Raw genomic sequence first — 21,172 nt, forward strand, 5'->3', positions numbered from 1 at the left:
ACTCCTGGCTAACAGCAGCTTCAAAGGTGGTTTTGCGCACGCGCGGACCCCCCTCCCTTTCCCTCACTCATGCGAAGTCCCAAACCCCGAAAAAGGGCGGTGCTAGGGGTAGTGACCGGAAGCGGCTGCGGTTCTCGCCGGTTCTCAGCCGGGGTTTGATAGTTGTCAGGAGGATTCGACGTTCAGTGCCCAGGGATGTGGAGGTGATGGGGGGCCGGGGAGGGTGAGTGCTGGGCGATTCTGTGTGGTCAGTGATGGAATCGTTTATCTAACTTGAGTTAGATGATTCGCTTATCATTTTGCAGGCTTTTCTCTTTTCTAATATCACCGTTAAGGTCTTAAAGTTCATTCTAAGCCCCATTGGGTTTGGAGCATTATGTTTTTTAAGAGTGTTAACTTGTATTCATTTGTCTTTTACCCAGGAGTTTTCAAAAGTGGGGTTTCAGTGTGCAAAAGTTTATCGTTGTAATGGATTTCTAACCTTAGTTTTCTGTGTTAGAAAAATATCTACGTGAAGCTCATTCCTTGAAATATAAGGAGACTTATGGCCTAGTCGTGGTGAATTTTTAGAAACGTTCTGTATATAACTTGAAAATAATATTTAATTATTTAGTCGTCAGTTGTGTCATAGAAAATCTAATCTATCCTTTTTTGTCTGCTTCTTCTATTACTTTGAGGAGAGAGAAATTCTCCACTGTGATGGTGATTTGTCTGTGTCTCCTTACTGCTGTCTGTGATCCACTGTGAGTTACTTTTATATAAAGTATGAGACTTAGGTCGAGGTGAATTAATTTGCTTATGGATGTCCAGACTCAAGCACCATTTGTTGAAAAGACTATCTTTCCTCCATTGACTTGTCTTTCACAATTGTCAAAAATAAGTTGGCCATACTTGTGTGTAGGCTCTTTCTGGGTTTGCTATTCAGTTCATTGTCTATGTGTCTATCCCTCTGCCAGTACTACCATGCTGTCTTGAATTGGATAGAGTGATTCCTCTCACTTTATTCTTTTTCAAAATTGTTTTAATGCCTGTGGTTCCCTTGCCTTTCCTATATGCATTTTAGAAAATCTTGTCTCTATCTACAAAGCATCTTGCTTGGATTTTGATAGGAATTACATTAAACCGGTATACCAACTCGGGAAGAAGTTAAGTCTTAACTGTGTCAAGTGTTCTAATCCATGTACATAGTATGTCTCTCTATTTATTTAGATCTTTTAAAATTTCTGTAAATGGTGTATTATAATTCTCATCACCCAAGTTCTATACATCTTATTAAATTTATACCTAAGATTTATTTTTTTTGCAGTGGTTGTAAATGGTGTTATCTTTCAAATTGCTGCTTATATATAGGAATACAATTGAGTTGTCTGTTGGTCTTGTATCCTGCAATCTTGCTGAGCTCACTTATTAGGTTTTACTTCTTTTTTGGTAGATTCCTTGGGTTTTCTGCATGAGCAATCATGTCATATACAAACAGGGATAGTTTTATTTCTTTCTTTGCAATCTCTATACCTCTGCTTTTCTTCCCTTATTACACTGGCAAGAAGTTCCAGTACTATGTTGAATAAGAGTGGTGAGAGTGGACATCTTTGCTTTGTTTTCAGCCTTAGGGGGAAAATATTCAACCTTTTACCACTAAGTATGATTTTAGCTGTAGGGCTTTCTTTTTTTGGACCCTCTTTTTTGAGCTGAGGAAGTTCCCCTCTATTCTTAACTTCAAAAGTAGTTTTTATCATGAATGGGTGTTGAATTTCATCAACACTGTATGAATTTTTATGATCTTGTGATTTTTTTTTTCTTTTTTAGCTTGTCAGTATGGAGGATTACGCTGATTGATTTTTGAATATTGAACTAGTCTTACATTCCTGGAATAAACCCTACTTGGTTGTGATGTATAATTCTTTGGATATATTGAAGGAATTGATTAGCTAATGCTTTTTTGAGGATTTTTGCATCTAAGTTCATGGGAAATATTTGTCTATAGTTTTCTTTTTTATACTATCTTCATCTGGTTTTATTTTTTATTTTTGAGACAGGCTCTCACTCTGTTCCTCAGGCTGGAGTGCAGTGGTGTGATCATGGCTCACTGCAACCTTGACTTCCCAGCCTCAAGTGATCCTTCTGTCTCAGCCCCCTGAGTAGCTGGGACTGCAGGCACATGCCACCACACCCAGCTAATTTTATTATTTTTTGTAAATGGGGTCTCACTATGTTGCCCAGGCTGGTCTTAATCTTCTGGGCCCAAACAGTCCTTCTGCCTCAGCCTCCCAAAGTGCTGGGATTACAGGTGTTAGCCACTGCTCTTGGCCTTGTCTGGTTTTAGTATTAGGGTAATACTGGCCTCATTGAATGAGTTGGGGACTATTTTCTCCTCTTCTATTTTCTGGAAGAGATTGTGTAGAATAAGTACTAATTTTTATTTAAATGTTTAAATATTTGGTAGACTTCTCCGGTGAAGCCATCTGGGCCTGGAAACTTCCATTTGGAAACTTTTTGATCATGGCTTCAATGTCTGAAATAGTTATGTAACTATTCAGATTATCTATTTAATATCATTTTAGACTATCTACAGGTTAAGCTTCCCTAATTCAAAAATCTGAAATTCAAAATGCTTCAAAATCCAAAACTTTCTGAGTGCCGACATAATGCCACAAGCAAAATTTCACACCTGATTTTGTGACAGGTCACAGTCAAAATGCAGTGAAAACTTTGTTTCATGCACAAAATTATTAAACATGTTATATAAAATTACCTTCAGGCTATGTTATAAGGTAACATAGTGTATATGAAACATAAATGAATTCTGTGTGTATACTTGAGTCCCATTCTACAAGATACTTTGTTATGTATATGTATATATTCCAAAATTTTAAAAAAATCTGAAATCTGAAACACTTCTGTTCCCAAGCATTTTGGATAAGAGACAGTCAACCTGCATTTAATAGTGGGTTAATTGTGGTACTTTGAGTTTTACAAGGAATTGGACTGTTTCATCCAAGTTGTTGAATTTATGTGCACAAAATTGTTGTGGTATTCCCTTACTATCCTTTTAATGCAAGCTTGTCCAGCCCGCGGTCCGTGGGCCACATGTGGCTCAGGGCAGTTTGGAATGCAGCCCAACACAAATTTGTAAACTTTCTTAAAATATTATTGAGAGGTTTTTTTTTGCAATTTTTTTTAAGCTCATCAGCTATCGTTAGTGTTACTGTATATTATGTGTGGCGAAAGACAATTCTTCTTCTTCCAGTGGGGCCCAGGGAAGCCAAAAGATTAGATACCCCTGTTTTAATGGCTGTAGGATCTGTAGTTACATCTCTGTGTTTCATTTCTAATATTGGTAATTTGTGTCTTCGTGTCTTCTCTCTCTCTCTCTCTTTTTTTTTTTCACAGAGACAAGTGAACATTTATTTTTGTGCCTTTCTTCCTATGTGTATTCCAAGTCTTTTTCAAAACAAGGCTGCAGAAATCTTCAGATTCAATTATGTCCCTGGGCTTGGTCGACTGCTGTAGGAGTCTTAGGAAGCCTTATACAAATGCTAGAGTTACTCATTAACCAACATTAAACCCTAGGATAGAAGATGCAGCAAAGCAGGACTCCTTCCTCCGCGTAATGTGCTGATTTCAGATGAGGCGGCAGTCAATGTAGAAAATGCTGGAATTTTTCCTTGGAACTGGACTGTGATGAGAGGTGCTTGCCGTGAACATAAGCTACTGTTTCTTTCTTTCTTTCTTTCTTTCTTTCTTTCTTTCTTTCTTTCTTTCTTTCTTTCTTTCTTTCTTTCTTTTCTTTTCTTTTCTTTTCTTTTCTTTTCTTTTCTTTCTCTTTCTTTTCTTTCTTTCTTTTTTTTTTTTTTTTTTTGACGGAGTTTTGCTGTTGTTGCCCAGGCTGGAGTGTAATGGTGCAATCTTGGCTCACCGCAACCTCTGCCTCCCAGGCAGGTTCAACCAATTCTCCTGCCTCAGCCTCCCGAGTAGCTGGGATTATAGGCATGCGCCACCATGCCCGGCTAATTTTTGTATTTTTAGTAGAGACGGGGTTTCTCCATGTTGATCGGTCTGGTCTCGAACTCCCGACCTCAGGTGATCCGCCCGCCTTGGCCTCCCAAAGTGCTGGGATTACAGGCATGAGCTACTGTCTTTTCTTTGACCCTTCCTTTCCAGTTTTTGAAGATAAAGCAGGAAAGAAACTTCTCTGAAGATACTTGATAAAAATTCCCCCCCCCCCAAAATAAAAACACATGCTTCTACTTCACTGATACAAATTTACTGCAGTTTGACACCTGGGTCTAGTTCAGCTGGCGGCTGAGCTGATTTATGTGTTCACCCCGATAGCCAGGTGTGCCCATCTCCTTGAGGAAGCCCACTCTATCTTTGGTAGCATGATGGGCCACTGAGAGGTGGAAAGGGCTCAAGAACCATGAGATCTGGAAATGCTTCCCTGGGCAGGCAATTTCATGAATGAGGTCTTCCAAGCAAATAACACCAAACTTCCCCAGGTGCTCCTCAATCACTGTGTTGTCTGTCAGAGGGATGATCTTATTCTTGACCTTGGCTTGTCCACGTTTAAAAATGAGTTCCCGAACAGACTTCAGATTTGGAAATGCCCAGGTCATGTAAGTTTCCACTGTATGCAACATTTTTAGGTTCTGGGAGGTAACTTTTACAAAGACACCACTAAAAATTTTCTTTAGGCAATGGTTCTCTGCACCAATAAACTCATGCCATCAATCCTTTCGATGCATACAGCAAAAGCCAAGGATTGTTTATCTGGCAATTCCAAGGCATGAGGTTTCACTTCTAGTCGTCTGAGACACACCTTGTCACCTTTCTGCCTCCAGGAATCATGTAGGAATGATTCTAGTCACTTAAACCTGAGCCCTTTCCCTTTGCTCCTTCTTTGCCAAAAGTGCCTGCTTTGCCTGGGTGGCTTTGAGGGCTTGATAAGCCTTCCTCTTTTTCAGGAGATTTTCTGGAACCAAAGGGATTTTTCTTTGCTCTTGCTCTACCATCTTTCTAGTCGTGTCTTCTCTTTTTTAATCTTTGTCAATCTTGCTGGAGGATTACAAGTTTTATTGTTCTTTTCAAGAGACCAGCTGTTGGATTTATTTTTTTCTATTGTTTTTCTGTTTTCAATTTCGTTGATTTCTGCTCTTGTATTTATTACTTCCTTCTGCTTAGTTTGAGTTTTCTCTTCTTTTTCTAGTTTCTTGAGGTGGGAGCTTAGATTATTGATTTAAGACCTTTCCTCTTTTCTCATATAAACATTTAGTGCTATAATGTTCCCTCTCAACAGTGCTTTATCTGTACCCCACAAATTTTGATATGTTACATTTTTCATTTTCATTCATCATGTTTTAATTTCCCTTGGGACTTCATCTTTGATCCATGGATCATATAGAAATATATTATTTAATTTTAAAGTATCTGGAGATTTTCCTGTTATCTTTCTGTTATTGATTGATAGTTCTATGCTGTTATAATCAGAGAACATACTCTGTATGACTTCAATTTGTGGAGGTGTTTTATGACCCCCGGTATGGTCTATTTGCAGAATGTTCAACAGGTGATTGAAAGGAATGTGCATTCCATTAGTGTTTGGCTGGGGAAGGCTGGGTATCTTCAAAAAGGTTTTCTGTTCAGTGAAGTCACCTTTTTCCTGGTCCTTTAACAGGAATGGCTTTTCTTGGAGCCATATTTTTTTTTTGGCGGGGGGAAGCTGTTCCCGTTGATGGTTCTGAGTTGTAAGTTTCTCCAGTACCTTTTGATGATGTATGGGAGGATAAAGGAAAGCCCAGGGAACTCAACCACTGTGCTGTTCAAGTCCTGAGGTCTGTAAGCTGTCCTCCTTACCTTTCTACCTTTCAGAGTCTTCCGATTTGTGTTTGTTGTTTCACTTAATTTTTTTTCTGGTCTCTTCTACATGTACTAGTCTCTTCTTTCTTTTCTATTTTTTTGCTTTGTTTTGTTTTTTGATAGAGTCTCACTCTGTCACCCAGGCTGGAGTGCAGTTTCTGCGATCTCAACTCACTGCAACCTCTGCCTCCTGGGTTCAAGCGATTCTCCTGCCTCAGTCTCCCAAGTAGCTGAAATTACAGGTGCGTGCCACCATTCCCGGCTAATTTTTGTACTTTTAGTAGAGATGAGGTTTCACCATGTTGGCTAAGCTGGTCTTGAACTCCTGGCCTCAACTGATATCAGCCAGCCTTGGCTTCCCAAAGTTCTGGGATTACAGGTGTGAGCCACCGCACCTGGTCTCTTTTCTTTTCTTATATTAACTTTATTAATTTGCATTTTACTAGGGAAGCACTTGTTTTATGGCAGTATTAAAATGCATTGCTATACAGTTTGCATAATGTTCTGCAATAACTGCCTTAAACACCTTCCTATCTGGGAAAGATTTTCCTCTCATTTCAAATACATGTATATGCGTATGTGTGTGTGTGGTTTCTATAGTTTCAAGGCTCTTCCATGTTGTAGTAGGTATCCATACTTCTTTATTACCAAATAATAATATTCTATTGTGTATATATATGGCAAATTTTGTTTATCCATTCATCAGTTGATGGATATTTAGATTATTTCTGCTTTTTGGCTATTATGAGTAATGCTGCTGTGACTATTTGTGTATAAGTTTTGGAATGGACATATGTTTTAATTTATCTTGCACAGACATGGTCTCCTAATCAAATGGAAGATTTGGGTTTTGATTTATATTTTCCTAATGACTGATGATGATAATTATCTTATGTTATTCCTATTATCTATCTACACACACACACACACACACACACACATACACACATACACACATACACATTCTTGACTCCTTTATCTGATTTGCTAGAGAGTTTTTTAAATGACATCGGTCATTTCCATTTGTTTATTTATTTTTTTGAGACAGGGTCTCACTCTGTCATCCAGGCTGGAGTGCAGTGGTGCAATTGGGGCTCATTGCAGCCTCGACTTCCCAGGCTCAAGCAATCCTCCTACCTCAGTCTTCCTGAATAGCTGGAACTCCAGGTGCACACAACCATGCCTGGCTAATTTTTCTTTTTTTTTTTTGTAGAGATGAGGTTTCACCATGTTGCCCAGGTTGGGCTCAAACTCCTGGGCTCAAGCGATCCTCCCACCTTGGCCTCCCAAAGTGCTGAGATTATAGGCATGAGCCACTGCGCCTGGCTACATTGGCCATTTCATTTCTTTTTTTTCTTTAAGCCTCCTATATTTATTTGATTTAGTTAAGGTTTTATTTTTATTAATTACTTCCTGGTTTTGTTTTTTGTTTTGCTTAATTTTGTTTTTTCTAATTCTAATGTTTTAGGTTGAATATATAGCTCATTTTGGGGTTGTATTTATTTTTAATTAAAAACAACGCTATTTAAAGCAGTAAATTTCACTCCAAATACAATGCTGTATTCCGTAACTTCTGGTAAAATTTGTATAGCTTCTGTATTGATTTCCCACTTTGATCCTGGGTTATTTAGGAAAAAGTTTCTTTTCTTCCCCTTTTAAAAAATAAGATTTATTTAGGTATATTCCAATACCATAAAATTCACCCACTTAAAGTATGCAGCTCAGTGGTTTTTAGTATATTAACAGAGTTGTGCAGCCATCACCACAATCTAATTTTAGGACCTTTTCAACACCCCCAAAAGAAATCCTGTCCTTATTAGTAGACATTCACCATTCATGCCAGCCACCTCATACTCCCAGCCCTAGGCAACCACTATTCTATTTCTGTCTCTGTGGATTTGCCTATTCTGGATATTTCACATGAATGGAATCACAAATATGTGGTCTTTTGTGACTGGCTTCTTTCACTTAGGGTAGAGTTTTCAGGGTTCATCCATGTTGTAGTATTAGTACTTCTTTTGTATTACCAAATGTTATAATATTCCATTGTGTATATATGCCAAATTTTGTTTATCCATTCATCAATTGACATCAAACATTTGGATTGTTTCTACTTTTTGGCTGCTATAAATAATGCTGCTGTGAATATTTGTATACAAGTTTTGGAATGGACATGGGTTTTTAAAAATTTCTCTTGCATAGATACCTATGAGTGGAGTTTCTGGGTTATATGGTGACTTTATGGTTGATATTTTGAGAAACTGCCAAAATGTTTTTCAGAATGAGTGTACCATTTTACAATCCAACCAGCAATGTTTGAGAGCCCCAATTTATTCACAGCTCACCAACACTTGTTATTGTCTTTTCTTCTTATGTTAGCCATTTTAGTGGATGCGACATGGTTTCCTAATACATGAAAGATTTTGGTTTTGATTTGCATTTTCCTAATGACTGATGTTGTTGAACATCTTATGTTACGATCAGAGAATGTAAGCCTGTCAATTCCCAATATTAAAACATTTATCAGATTTTTTGGTGGCCAAGTTATTTGAAGGAATTTTGTAAAAGTTCCATTACTATAAGAGAAGAAAGTATATTTTCCCTCTTGTTTTGGTATAACATCCTTTTTATGTTTTTAAAATTTAACTTGTTCATGCCTTTTATTTTATTTTACTCTTTCTTTATTTTACTTTCACTTTTCCTCTTCATCCCATTCTTACTTCTGTTGTCTTAAGTTCCTCTTCTTTTTAAGTATATATTTTTCATTTCTTAACAAGAATGACTAAATCTACAGTGCCTCTAATAATTGATCAGAATAAAATTGTACCTCAACTTGGACACAGAGACACTAGTTCCCTCAATGAGGAAACAGTTTTACCTCTGGATATTTTTGAGTTAATTAAAAAACTTTAGTCCCAGGCTATTAATATTTTTCTTATAGCGTGTCTCTTCTGTCTCAAGAAATTTTACTTAACTTTTTTATTCTGAACTCAGGGTCATATTTTCACCATCTGTTAAACAGAACCACATTTATTTTGAACCTACCAGGGAAAAGGTATCATGTGATATAACCTTGACAACGTGAACTTTGGAGCCTGGTAGACTGGGTTTGACTTAACACCACTAAACCTCTAATTCTGTATGCATAAAATGAAATAATAATGATTTTAACAACACATAGATGAAAGATTTGTTGTGCAAATTACCTGCTTCTGCACATTACATGCTTCCTTATAACACTACTTGCTAACATGTATTAATTGTTTACCTGGGGCCAGTTCAGTGCTAAGTACCATTGAAACATAATCTCATCTAATTTTCATAGCCACTTGAGATAAATATTTCAAATTCATTTTGAAAAATAAACCTGAAGAAGCTTTTTCATGTTCTCATAGCTAAAGGTTGGCAGAGCTAGAATTTAAACCTTTATTAATTTTAGTCCAAATCTCATGCTCTTGCTCATATTCTATTTTAATTGATAAGCAGAATATGTGTTTCTTGGACTTTATCTACCTCACAGTATCCAGTGCAGTGAACTGTACTTTGGTTCCCCCAGGAGATGTCTGTGTAGTGAGTGCTGTCTGCCTCTGATCATATGGACACTGTCTTTCCAGGGTTCTTGGAGTCTCTGCAGAGTCCCTGGGCCAGATCTCATAGTGAAGGCTGCAGGATCTTCCTTCTGACCCCAGCAGTCCCCGTTGAGTCCACTGATTCCACTGGAATTATAGAGTTATCAGCAAGGAAGCCCCAGGGCTGATGTCCAAGTCCGTCGGGAACATGCCAGCTAACGAGGACGCTCCCCAGCCAGGGGAACATGGCAGTGCCTGTGAGGTGAGGAGGAGGAAGAGGTGCCCAGGGGTTGGAATTCATCCAGAGCCCTGAAGGAAAGATACTATCTCATAGTTTTCATTTCTAGTACTTTTGTTTTTACCAGGCAGGAAAATTTCCTCCACCCCCATTTGTATTGGTCATTTATTTCCCTTTTGTGAATTTCCTTCTCCTGTCCATTGCTGATTTATTTATCTTAGCTTATGGATTTTAAAAGAGGCTTTTGAAAATACTCAGGTTAATAGCCCTTTATCATTCTTGCATATTTTTATGAATATTTGTCGCCACTTGGTAATTTGCAATTAGCTCTTAGTTTCATTTAATCAAATAGTTCTCTAAGTCTTGTTTAAAAAAAAAAAAAAAAAAAAAAAAAAAACCTCTTCCATGCCTTGTTTTCTGCCAGATTCCAGCTCCCCAGAAGCAAGCACCTTTACTCTTTTTAATAGTTTTAAAGAATGTTTGGGTGTTATCTATTGGCTTTCCACTATGGAAGATAGAGATTGAGCTTTTCTTTTCTTTCTTTTTTTTTTTTTTTTTGAGATGGAGTCTCGCTCTGTGGCCCAGGCTGGAGTGCAGTGGCCGGATCTTAGCTCACCGCAAGCTCCGCCTCCCGGGTTTACACCATTCTCCTGCCTCAGCCTCCCGAGTAGCTGGGACTACAGGCACCTGCCACCACGCCCGGCTAGTTTTTTGTATTTTTTTAGTAGAGATGGGATTTCACCGTGTTAGCCAGGATGGTCTCAATCTCCTGACCTCGTGATCCGCCCGTCTCGGCCTCCCAAAGTGCTGGGATTACAGGCTTGAGCCACCGCGCCCGGCGAGATTGAGCTTTTCTTTACTCCCCCACTCACATACCCGTTTCCTAACCCCACCTCCCTAAGATAGGTATATCATTGTTTTGGTGAGATTCATGGTCGGTGTTGATCATTGAATCCCATGGTATCCATGCTGTGATGACTATTTCTGCACAACTTTTTTCTTTTCCTTGGAATTAACAATTTTCTGTCTCAGTCATTTGTTTGCATTACTATATACATATCAATCATTCAACTCCAAATTCTTCCCTGGTGTTTAGATCTCCTTTCTATATATTCAAACACATTAGGTGATAATCACAGTGATAATAATTAAAAGCAGTCATACAACATTTACTGCATGCCAAGCACTGTTACACGTACTCTGCGTGTGTTCATCCATCTTCACAACAACCTCATGAAGTAGGTGCCATTGTTATTATTATCTTTAGAGACAGAGTCTCACTCTGTTGCCCAGGCTGAAGTGCAGTGGCACAATCATAGCTCACTGCCACCTCGAACTCCTGAGCTCAAGTGATCCTCCTACCTCAGCCTCCCAAGTAGCTGGGACTACAGGTCCGAGCCACCATGCCCAGTAAGTGCCATTATTATCCCCATGTCACAGAGGGGAAAACTGGGGCATAGGAGAAAACTGGGGCGCAGAGAAAAACCGTTTGGCCAAGGTTTACACAGTAAATAGCCAGTAATAGGTGGGGCTGCTCTCACTTCTGGGCATCATTGTCTTCTCTTTGAAGAAATCTCTCCTGGAGCTTGACTTGCTAAAGTCTGGACTGGTGACTTTCTCAGTTTGATACAGAGCTGTTACCTTGGTGTCTTCTCTTTACCATCTCCCAGGAAATCCCCTTGACTTCTCTCTTGAGTCAGATCTGTTTCCTGGAGCTTATGTCTTCCTCTTTCTTGGCTTGCCCCTTCATTTTGTGGGGAGCACATCCTGCAGTATATCCTTGAAAATGGATGCCCGACAGGTACATTTTATGAAACTTTGCATGTCTGAAAATGTCATGCAGAAATATATTTACTGAATACATATAACTGTATAAATTTATGTGTAGAAATATAAATATGAATGCCATGGAAATATACCTATTTGATCCTGACACTAAACTTGTCTTTTTGGCTGAGAATATAATTCTAGATTGGAAGTAATTTTTTTTTTTTTTTTTTTTTTTGAGATGGAGTCTCACCCTGTCGCCCAGGCTGGAGTGCAGTGGTGTAATCTCGGCTCACTGCAACCTCCGCCTCCTGGGTTCACGCCATTCTCCTGCCTCAGCCTCCCGAGTAGCTGGGACTACAGGCACCCACCACCACACCTGGCTAATTTTTTTGTATTTTTAGTAGAGACAGGGTTTCATCGTGTTAGCCAGGATGGTCTCGATCTCCTGACCTTGTGATCTGCCCACCTCAGCCTCCCAAAGTGCTGGGATTACAGGAGTGAGCCACCGTGCCCAGCCTAGAAATCATTTTTATGCCCTATTTGAAAGCCCGTCCAAAGTCTTCCTAGGCCTTTTCTACTCACACGCACATTTTCTCTGCTTTTCTAAAACTCTTTTTATTTGGTTTTCGATGCTGCTTTGTAAAAATTATTTGCTTTACTGATATCCATTTCTATCTCTTTTGCTCTCCCTTTAGTAGTATTTTTTAAAAAACTTTATCTTCCAAACCTTCTTTTCTATCTCTTATTAATGCTGTTATATTTTTTAAGTAGCTCTTTTTGTCTTCAGAATATTCCCGTGCTATTTTTGTTTTATGGATGCAGCATCATATCATTCTAAAGATATTAGTAGTCGTTTTTTAAAAAACGTAATTTTTTGAATAGTAATATAGAAAAATGACTCAAAAAATTAAAGACATATAAAAAGCTATACAGGTTAAGTATCCCTAATCCAAAAATACAAAATCCAAAATGCTCCAAAATCCAAAACTTTTTGAGGACTGACATGACATTCAAAGGAAATGCCCATTTGGATTTTGGATTTTCAGATTAGGGATGCCCAACCTAAGTATAATGCAGATATTCTAAAATCTGAAAAAAATCCAAAATCCCAAACACTTCTAATCCCAAGCATTTTGGATAAGGGCTACTCAAGCTCTATGGTCTAAATTCTCTTATCCATCTTTCTCCTGTCTGCTCAGCTCTCTCTCATACATATAACCAGGTTAGTTAGTTTTTCTTTGTATGATTAGGGTTTCTTTATGCAAATAACAGCAGCTGAGAACACATTCTTTTCTCCTTTTTGTCACAGAAGGTAGCCAATTAAATAATTTTTTTTTTTTTTTTTTTTTTTTTGAGACGGAGTCTTGCTCTGTCGCCCAGGCTGGAGTGCAGTGGCCAGATCTCAGCTCACTGCAAGCTCCACCTCCTGGGTTTACGCCATTCTCCTGCCTCAGCCTCCCGAGTAGCTGGGACTACAGGTGCCCACCACCTTGCCCGGCTAGTTTTTTGTATTTTTTTTAGTAGAGATGGGGTTTCACCGTGTTAACCAGGATGGTCTCGATCTCCTGACCTCGTGATCCGCCCGTCTCGGCCTCCCAAAGTGCTGGGATTACAGGCTTGAGCCACCACGCCCGGCCAAAGAAATTTTTATCAATTTTTGTTAATTTAAAATATTTCAATGAAATATAATATGAATTACAAGCAATGCTGCTAGGAACATTCTTCATCATGTCTCCGTGCACATGTGTACACCCTCTCTTAAATATATACAGGGGCGTGAAGTTAATGGATCATAGTTACACTTAAAAACGTCTTTATTGTGAAATATTACATACCTACAGAAAAGCACACAGAACAGACATGTATGGCCGAGTGAGTTATCCTTCCATAGGCCTAGAAAGAGTCCATAGTTAGCATTCCACAATCCCTCTACTCCCAGAGCTAACTACTACCCTGACTTTTATGATAATCACTTCCCCAAAGAAAATCACAGCTGGGCGCGGTGGCTCACACCTGTAATCCCAGCACTTCAGGAGGCTGAGGTGGGTGGATCACCTGAGGTCAGTCAGGAGTTCAAGACTAGCCTGTCCAACATGGTGAAACCCTGTCTGTACTAAAAATACAAATATTAGCCGGGCATGGTGGCAGGCGCCTGTAATCTCAGCTACTTGGGAGGCTGAGGCAGGAGAATTGTTTGAACCCAGGAGGCAGAGGTTGCAGTGAGCTAAGATCGCGCCATTGCACTCCAGTCTAGGTGAAAAAAGTGAGACTCTGTCTCAAAAAAAAAAAAAAAAAAAAAAGAAGAAAATCGCAATCCACAGAGTGGGAGAAGATATAAACAACAGAGGACTTATACCCAGAATATATAAAGAACAACAAAACAACAAGAAAAAGCAGAATACCCACTAGTCAGAGGCCTTCTTGAACAGATATGTAACAGATGAAGATATTCAGATGGCTATTAGACACGTGAGACAGTGCTCAATCTCATTTTTCATCAGGGAAATGCAAATTTAAACCACAATGTGATACAACTACCCCTTACCACCACCACCAGAACGGCTATAATTTAGAACAGTGACAATGACAAGTGTTAGTGAGGAGGAGGAGCACTGCTGATGAGAATGTAAATCGGTACAATCTCTGGGGACCTTTTAGCCTTATTCATCCATGCATATGTAGACCATATGAGGAAACAGTTCTAGGAAAACACCCACCAGAAATCCTTGGCTGATGCACCAGGACCCATGTATAAATGCTCACTGTAGCATTACTTGTAATAGCCAGAAACTGGAAATAATGCAAATGCCCATCAATAATAGAGTGGGGCCAGGTGTGACAGCTCATACTCATAATCCCAACACTTTGAGAGGCTGAGGCAGGAAGATCATTAGAGGCCAGGAGTTCAAGACCAGCCTGGGCAACATAGTGAGACCCCATCTCTACAAAAAAAAAAAAAAAAAAGAAAAATTTTAAAAAATAGAATGAATAAATGAATTGAACATAATGTTGAGTGAAAGAAGGTAGACACCAAAGAATTTATTGTGTTTCAATTTATATGAAGTTTTAAGACAGGAAAAGCAAAAGCATATAGTATAGAGGGGTACATTTGTAGGTGATAAAACTTGAAAGCAAAGTGAGGAAGTGCTCACCATCTGAGGCAGAATAGTGGCTTTCTTGACCAGGGGCGTTGCAGGGAGGGAGGGAAAGAGGCATGAGAAAGGCTTCCGGCCAAGGAGCTGGCCATGTTCTATTTTCAGATTGTGGTGGTAATTAGGTTGGTATTTGCTTTGAATGATTAGTTAAGGCGAATATTTGTTTTATATGTTTTTCTACATGAATATTATGTTTAATAATAATAATCTTTTGAAAAGAAAAAATGTACCCTCCAATTTTGACCCCAGTAGCCCATATATTCTTTCTCAAGGCAGATACAGATAGTCTGTCCATACAAACACACACAATAAACTGAAATATTAGCATACAAAATTTCCAGCACTTGCTTTTCTCCCTTAACAATAAAGCTTGGTGATTATTCAGATTATTCAGTACCTCATTCCTTTACAAGGCTACGTCTTATTCTATTATATGAATATATCAAAATATGCTAACCAGTTTTCTATTAATAGACATTTAAAGGGTTTCTAATCTTTTGCAATTGTACACAACACTGCAATGAATATCCTTATACAAATCTTAGCACAAGAGAGAGTATGTTTAAAGAGAAATTTCTCCAAGTAGAATTCCCAGGACAGATGATATATACATTTTTACTCTTTTCATTTTGTTTTGTTTACACATTTTTATTCTTAATAGATATGGAAAAATTGCCTGCCTTGTGGGTTGTGTCAGTTGTATGAGTGTCTGTTTTCACCATACCCAAGCAACACAGTGTCTTGTCATATTCGTTTTTTCTTTTTGGCCAGTCTGGTAGGTTACAACAGGTATACAATCAGTATAGATTTAATTTACATTTCTCTTATGGCCAAGGTTGAATACATGTGACTGTGTTTAAAGAGCCATTTATATGATTTTTTTCTGAGACATTTTAAAATTTCCTTTTCCCATTTTTTTCTATTAGGTTGTTGCTATTTATGGAAGGATGTTACATGTGTCCCAGTTATTTTTCCCAACTTCCCATTTGTCTTTTAAATGAAAATGTTAGTGTTTTCTCTGTGCATTGAGTTTATGAATCTTTTCTGTTCTCCAAGTTTTGTATCATAACTAGAAACGCCTTCCTCATTGTTCCCCATTGCTCAGCGGTATTTGGGGGGAAAAAAAAACTCTTGTATTTTCTATTTAATACTTAATTGTTTTTATTTTTTACTTTTACAGCTGCGACTAGCTGGATTCTTTTTGCTATTGTTGTAAAGCCTTAACCAGGGATCTATCTTAATTTTTCTTCAAGATGCCTACACATTTGTCCCAACACCATTTATTGAATAATCTATATTCCCCCCCCAACATGCAATACTACATTAGCATATACAGGCATACCTTCGAGATATTGCAGGTTCGATTCCAGACCACTGCAATAAAGCGAGTATCTCAGTAAAGAGTCATACAAATCTTGTGGCTTCCCACATAAAAGTTATGTTTATAGTATGCTATAGTCTATTAAGTGTACAATAGCATTATGTCTAAAAACAGTGTATATACTTTAATTTAAAAATACTACTACAAAATGCTAACAATCACGTGAGCCTTTGGTGGGTCATAATCTTTTTGCTGGTGAAAGGTCTTGCCTTGATGCTGATGACTGCTGACCGATCAGGGTGGTGGTTGCTGAGCACTGGGGTGGCTATAGCAATTTAGAAAAATAAGACAACAATGAAGTTTGCCACATCAATTAACACTTTCCTTCCTGAAAGATTTCTCTGTAGTATACAACACTGTTTGATAGCATTTTATCCACAGTAGAAATCCTTTCAAAATTGGAGTCAGTCCTCTCAAACCCTGCCCCTGCTTTCTTTCAGTTTATGTAATATTCTAAATCACTTGCTGTCATTTCAACACTGTCCACAGCGTCTTCACTAGGAGTAGATTCTGTCTCAAGAAATCATGTTCTTTTCTTATCCATAAGAAAAAATTCCTCATCCATTAAAGTTGTATCATGAAATGGCAGCAGTTCAGTCACATCTTCAGGCTTCACTTCTAGTTCTCTCGCTATTTCCACCATCTTTGTGGCTATTTCCTCTAGTAACGTCTTGAATCCCTGAAAGTCATCCATGAGGGTTAGAATCAAGTCTTTCCAGACTTCTGTTATTGCTGATATTTTAACCTCCTCCCATGAATCGTGAATGTTCTTAATGGCTTCTAGAATGATGAACTGTTTACAGGAGGTTTTCAATTTACTTCGCCCAGATTCATCCAAGGAATCACCATCTATGGCAGCTATAGTCTTACAAAACGTATTTCTTAAATAACACTTGAAAGTTGAAATTACTCTTTGATCTATGGGCTCCAGAATCATGTTGTGTTAACAGGCATGAAAACAACATGAATCTCCTTGTACATCTCCATCAGAGCTCTTTGGTGACCAGGTGCATTGTCAGTGAGCAGTGATATTTTGTAAAAAATCTTTTTTGTCTAGCAATAGGTGTTAAGAGTGGTCTTAAAATATTCAGTAAGCTATGCTGTAAACAGATGTGTTATCATCCAGGCTTTGTTTTTCCGTAATTCTTTTTTTTTTTTTTTTTTTTTTTTTTTTGAGATGGAGTCTCGCTATGTTGCCAGGCTGGAGTGCAGTGGCGTGATCTTGGCTCACTGCAACTTTGCCTCTGCCTCCTGGGTTCAAGCGATTCTCCTGCCTCAGCCTCCCAAGTAGCTGGGACTACAGGCACACGCCACCATGCCCAGCTAATTTTTGTATTTTTAGTAGAAACAGGGTTTCACCATGTTGGCCAGGATGGTCTCAATCTCTTGACCTCGTGATCCGCCCGCCTCGGCCCCCCAAAGTGCCGGGATTATAGGCGTGAACCACTGCCCGCCTCGGCCCCCCAAAGTGCTGGGATTACAGGTGTGAGCCACTGCGCCTGGCCAATTTGGCATAATTCTTAAGGATCTTAGGATTTACAGAATGGTAAATGAGCACTGGCTTCACCATTTTTGTTGTTGTTTGTTTGTTTGAGACAGGGTCTCACTCTGTCAGTCAGGCTGGAGTGCAGTGATGTTATCATAGCTCACTGTAACCTTGAGCTCCTGGGCTCAAGGAATCCTGCCTTAGCCTCCTGAGTAGCTGGGACTACAGGCATGTGCCACCATGCCTGGCTAATTTAATTTTTTTTTTTTTTTTTTTTTTTTTAAGAGATGGGGTCTTGCTGTGTTGCCAGGACTGATCTCAAACTCCTGACCTCAAGCAGTCCTCCCACCTCAACCTCCCAAAGTGCCGGGATTACTGGTGTGAGCCACCATGGCTGGCTGGCTTCAACTTAAAGTCACCAGCTACATTAGTCCCTAACAAGAGAGTCAGCCTGTCCTTTGAAGGTTTGAAGCCAGGCATTTACTTCTCTTCTGTAGTTGTGAAAGTCCTAGCTGGCATGTTCTTCCAATATAAGGCTGTTTAATCTGCACTGAAAATCTGTTGTTTAGTGTAGCCACCTTCATCAATTATTTTAGCTAGCTCTTCTGGATAACTTGCTGCGTACAGCTTCTATGTTAGCACTCGAGCACTTGCTACTTCACCTTGTGCTTTTTATGTTATGGAGATGGCTTCTTTCCTTAAGCCTCATGAACCAACCTCTGCTAGCTTCAAACTTTGCTTCAGCAGCTTCCTCACCTCTCTCAACCTTCACAGAATTGAAGAGTTCAGGCTTTGTGCTGGAGTAGGTTTGGTTTAATTCAGGGAATGTTGTGGCTGGTTTGGTCTCCTTTCCAGACCACTCAAACTTTCTTCATATCAGCAATAAGTCTATTTCACTTTCTTATCTTTCGTGTGTTCACTGGAGTAGGACTTTTAATTTCCTTCAAGAATTTTTCCTTTGCATTCACAGCTTGTCTGATTGGTGCAAGAAGCCTTGCTTTTCAGCCTAGCTTGGCTTTCAACATGCCTTCCTCAGTAAGCTCAATCATGTCTAGCTTTTGATTTAAAGGGAGAGACATGTGACTCTTCCTTTCACTTGAACACTTAGAGACCATTGAGGGTTATTAATTGGCCTAATTTCAATATTGTTGTGTCTTAGGGAGTAGGGAGGCCCGAGGAGAGGGAGAGACAGGGAATAGGCCAGTAGGTGGAGCAGTCAGATCACACACAGCATTTATCAATTCAGCTCACCATTTTCTATGGGCATGGTTTGTGGTGCCCTGAAACAATGACAATAGTAACATCTAAGATCACTGATCACAGATTATCATAACAGATATAATAATAGGCCAGATGCAGTGGCTTACACCTGTAATCCCAGCACTTTGGGAGGCGAAGGGGGGCGTATCACGAGGTCAGGAGTTCAAGACCAGCCTGGTCAAGATGGTGAAACCCCGTCTCTACTAAAAGTACAAAAAAATTAGCCAGGCATGGTGGCAGGTGCCTATAATCCTAGCTACTTGGGAGGCTGAGGCAGAGAATTGCTTGAACCCAGGAGGCAGAGGTTGCAGTGAGCCGAGATCACGCCACTGCACTCCAGCATGGGTGACAGAGTGAGACTCTGTCTCAAATAAAAAATAAACAAATAAGGCCGGGCGCGGTGGCTCAAGCCTGTAATCCCAGCACTTTGGGAGGCCGAGACGGGCGGATCACGAGGTCAGGAGTTCGAGACCATCCTGGCTAACATGGTGAAACCCCGTCTCTACTAAAAAATACAAAAAACTAGCCAGGCGAGGCGGCGGGCGCCTGTAGTCCCGGCTACTCGGGAGGCTGAGGCAGGAGAATGGCGTAAAAACCCGGGAGGCAGAGCTTGCAGTGAGCTGAGATCCGGCCACTGCACTCCAGCCTGGGCGACACAGCGAGACTCCATCTCAAAAAAAAAAATAAATAAACAAATAAATAATTAAAAATAAAAAATAACCAAATCTTCCACCTTAAAAAAAAGAGAAGAAACAGATATAATAATAATGAAAATGTTTGCAATATTGTGAGGATTGCCAAAATCTGACATAGAGACATGAAGTGAGCACATGCTGTTGTACAAATGGTTCCAATAGACTTGCTCTATCAGGGTTGCCACAAACCTGCAATTTACAAAAAACACAATAATCTCTGAAGTGCAGTAAAGTGCAATGAAACCATGTATGCCTGTACATACATTCCAAGATATAACTCTGAGTATATTGGGTATATTTCTGAACCTTATCCTGTTCCACTGAGCTAATAGTCATAATCTTTATTATTCTAATTCCTCTACATTCATAATTTCTTCTAATAGATGATAGGGCTGTCTCTGATTACCCTTTTTTTCAGGAATTTACTGCTTTCTTGATTGTTTTCTTTTTTGTATACAATTTATAATTCACTTACCAAATTTAAAAATAATTATATTGCCATTGTAAAGGAACTTGCATTAAATAGGGCCATTTGCTTCTTTATGATAATTCAGATTTCCTACTAAAGAATTGAGTATGGGCAGTGTGTTGTGTGGCCCATGCCTGTAATCCCAGCACTTAGAGAAGCCGAGGCAGGTGGATCACTTGAGGTCAGGAGTTTGAGACCAGCCTGGCCAACACAGTGAAACTCTGTCTCTACTAAAAATACAAAAATTAGCCAGGCATGATGGTGCACGCCTGTAATTCCAGCTACCCAGGAGGGTGAGGTACAAGAATTGCTTGAATCCAGGAGGTGGAGGTTGCAGTAAGCTGAGATCACGCCACTGCACTCCAGCCTGGGAAAAAAAAAAAAAAAAGAATTGAGTATGTTTCCTTTTTTTCAAGTAATCTTTGCATTTCTCGTTAATGTGTTAACATTTTCTTCAAGCATGTTTTGACATCAGTTTTTGTTTTTATTTTCTAAATGGAAAAAATGCAAATGTATATGAATGTATAGCATTATAAATTGAAACTAAAATTACAATTATTCCCATAGAAGAGATAGTTGAAAGAAAGTAAGTGAAAGGAAAAGCAAAGAATCCTATGATTCTCTTATTCTTTTTCAGAAGAATATAGATATTGGTAGACCTTGGGAGAGAAACATGCATATAATTCTGGTCTTATGTTGGGATGAGTGATAAGACTAAATGTAGAATGAATAGTAATTTTCAAATGAGCATTAAGGGGGAAAACACCAAAAATTTTATGTGCCAAGGAAATTAAAGGAAACCAAAAGAAATATTTAAATAGCAGAAATCCATCCTAGTGTTCCAATAATTACATATGGGTTAAAATCATTCATTAAAAGAAAAACATCATCTGATAGGAAAAAACAACTGAAAATTCCCCAAGGTCCAGCATTATTTTATAAATGTGAGTTACATTTGAAATTAAAAGACCTAGCCAGGCGCGGTGGCTCATGCCTGTAATCTCAGCACTTTGGGAGGCCGAGGCGGGCGGATCACCTGAGGTGATCTAGACCAGACTGGCCAACATGGCAAAACCCCATCTCTACTAAAAATACAAATATTAGCCGATGCTCACCTGTAATCCCAGCTACTTGGGAGGCTGAGGCAGAAGAATTGCTTGAACCTGGGAGGCAGAGGTTGGCAGAGGTTGCAGTGAGCCGAGATCACGCCACTGCACTCCAGCCTGCGTGACAGAGTGAGACTCCTTCTCGAAAAAAAAAAAAAAAAAAAGACCCCAGAAAATATGAAAACGAAGG

At 39.2% G+C, this 21,172-nt stretch overlaps 1 protein-coding gene and 1 pseudogene across 13 annotated transcripts in view; one reads left to right on the forward strand and one right to left on the reverse strand.

Annotated features, from left to right (window-relative positions):
- The first annotated feature begins 110 nt into the window (after positions 1 to 110).
- ZNF81 (zinc finger protein 81) overlaps positions 111 to 21,172 on the forward strand; it is a 92,617-nt gene continuing 71,555 nt past the window's right edge. For 2 of the 12 annotated variants that reach the window (XM_077988637.1, XM_077988634.1), the window contains exons 1-3: positions 111 to 223; positions 5,977 to 6,095; positions 9,468 to 9,684. In XM_077988637.1, coding sequence (XP_077844763.1) covers positions 9,610 to 9,684 — 75 coding nt within the window. In that variant the 5' untranslated portion in view covers positions 111 to 223; positions 5,977 to 6,095; positions 9,468 to 9,609. Of the gene's footprint in view, positions 224 to 3,570; positions 3,689 to 5,671; positions 5,829 to 5,959; positions 6,096 to 9,467; positions 9,685 to 21,172 lie in introns of those variants that run through there. The other 10 variants (XM_077988631.1, XM_077988630.1, XM_077988627.1 and 7 more) reach the window with 10 other exon arrangements.
- Positions 3,833 to 9,106, reverse strand: LOC106995201 (ribosomal protein uL30-like; annotated as a pseudogene). The gene is made up of 2 exons (XR_013412835.1): positions 9,094 to 9,106; positions 3,833 to 5,023 (listed from the first exon to the last, which is right to left on the reverse strand). The product of XR_013412835.1 is annotated as a ribosomal protein uL30-like (transcript).

The sequence above is a fragment of the Macaca mulatta genome, chromosome X (assembly GCF_049350105.2).
Source record: "Macaca mulatta isolate MMU2019108-1 chromosome X, T2T-MMU8v2.0, whole genome shotgun sequence".
Lineage (NCBI taxonomy): Eukaryota > Metazoa > Chordata > Mammalia > Primates > Cercopithecidae > Macaca > Macaca mulatta.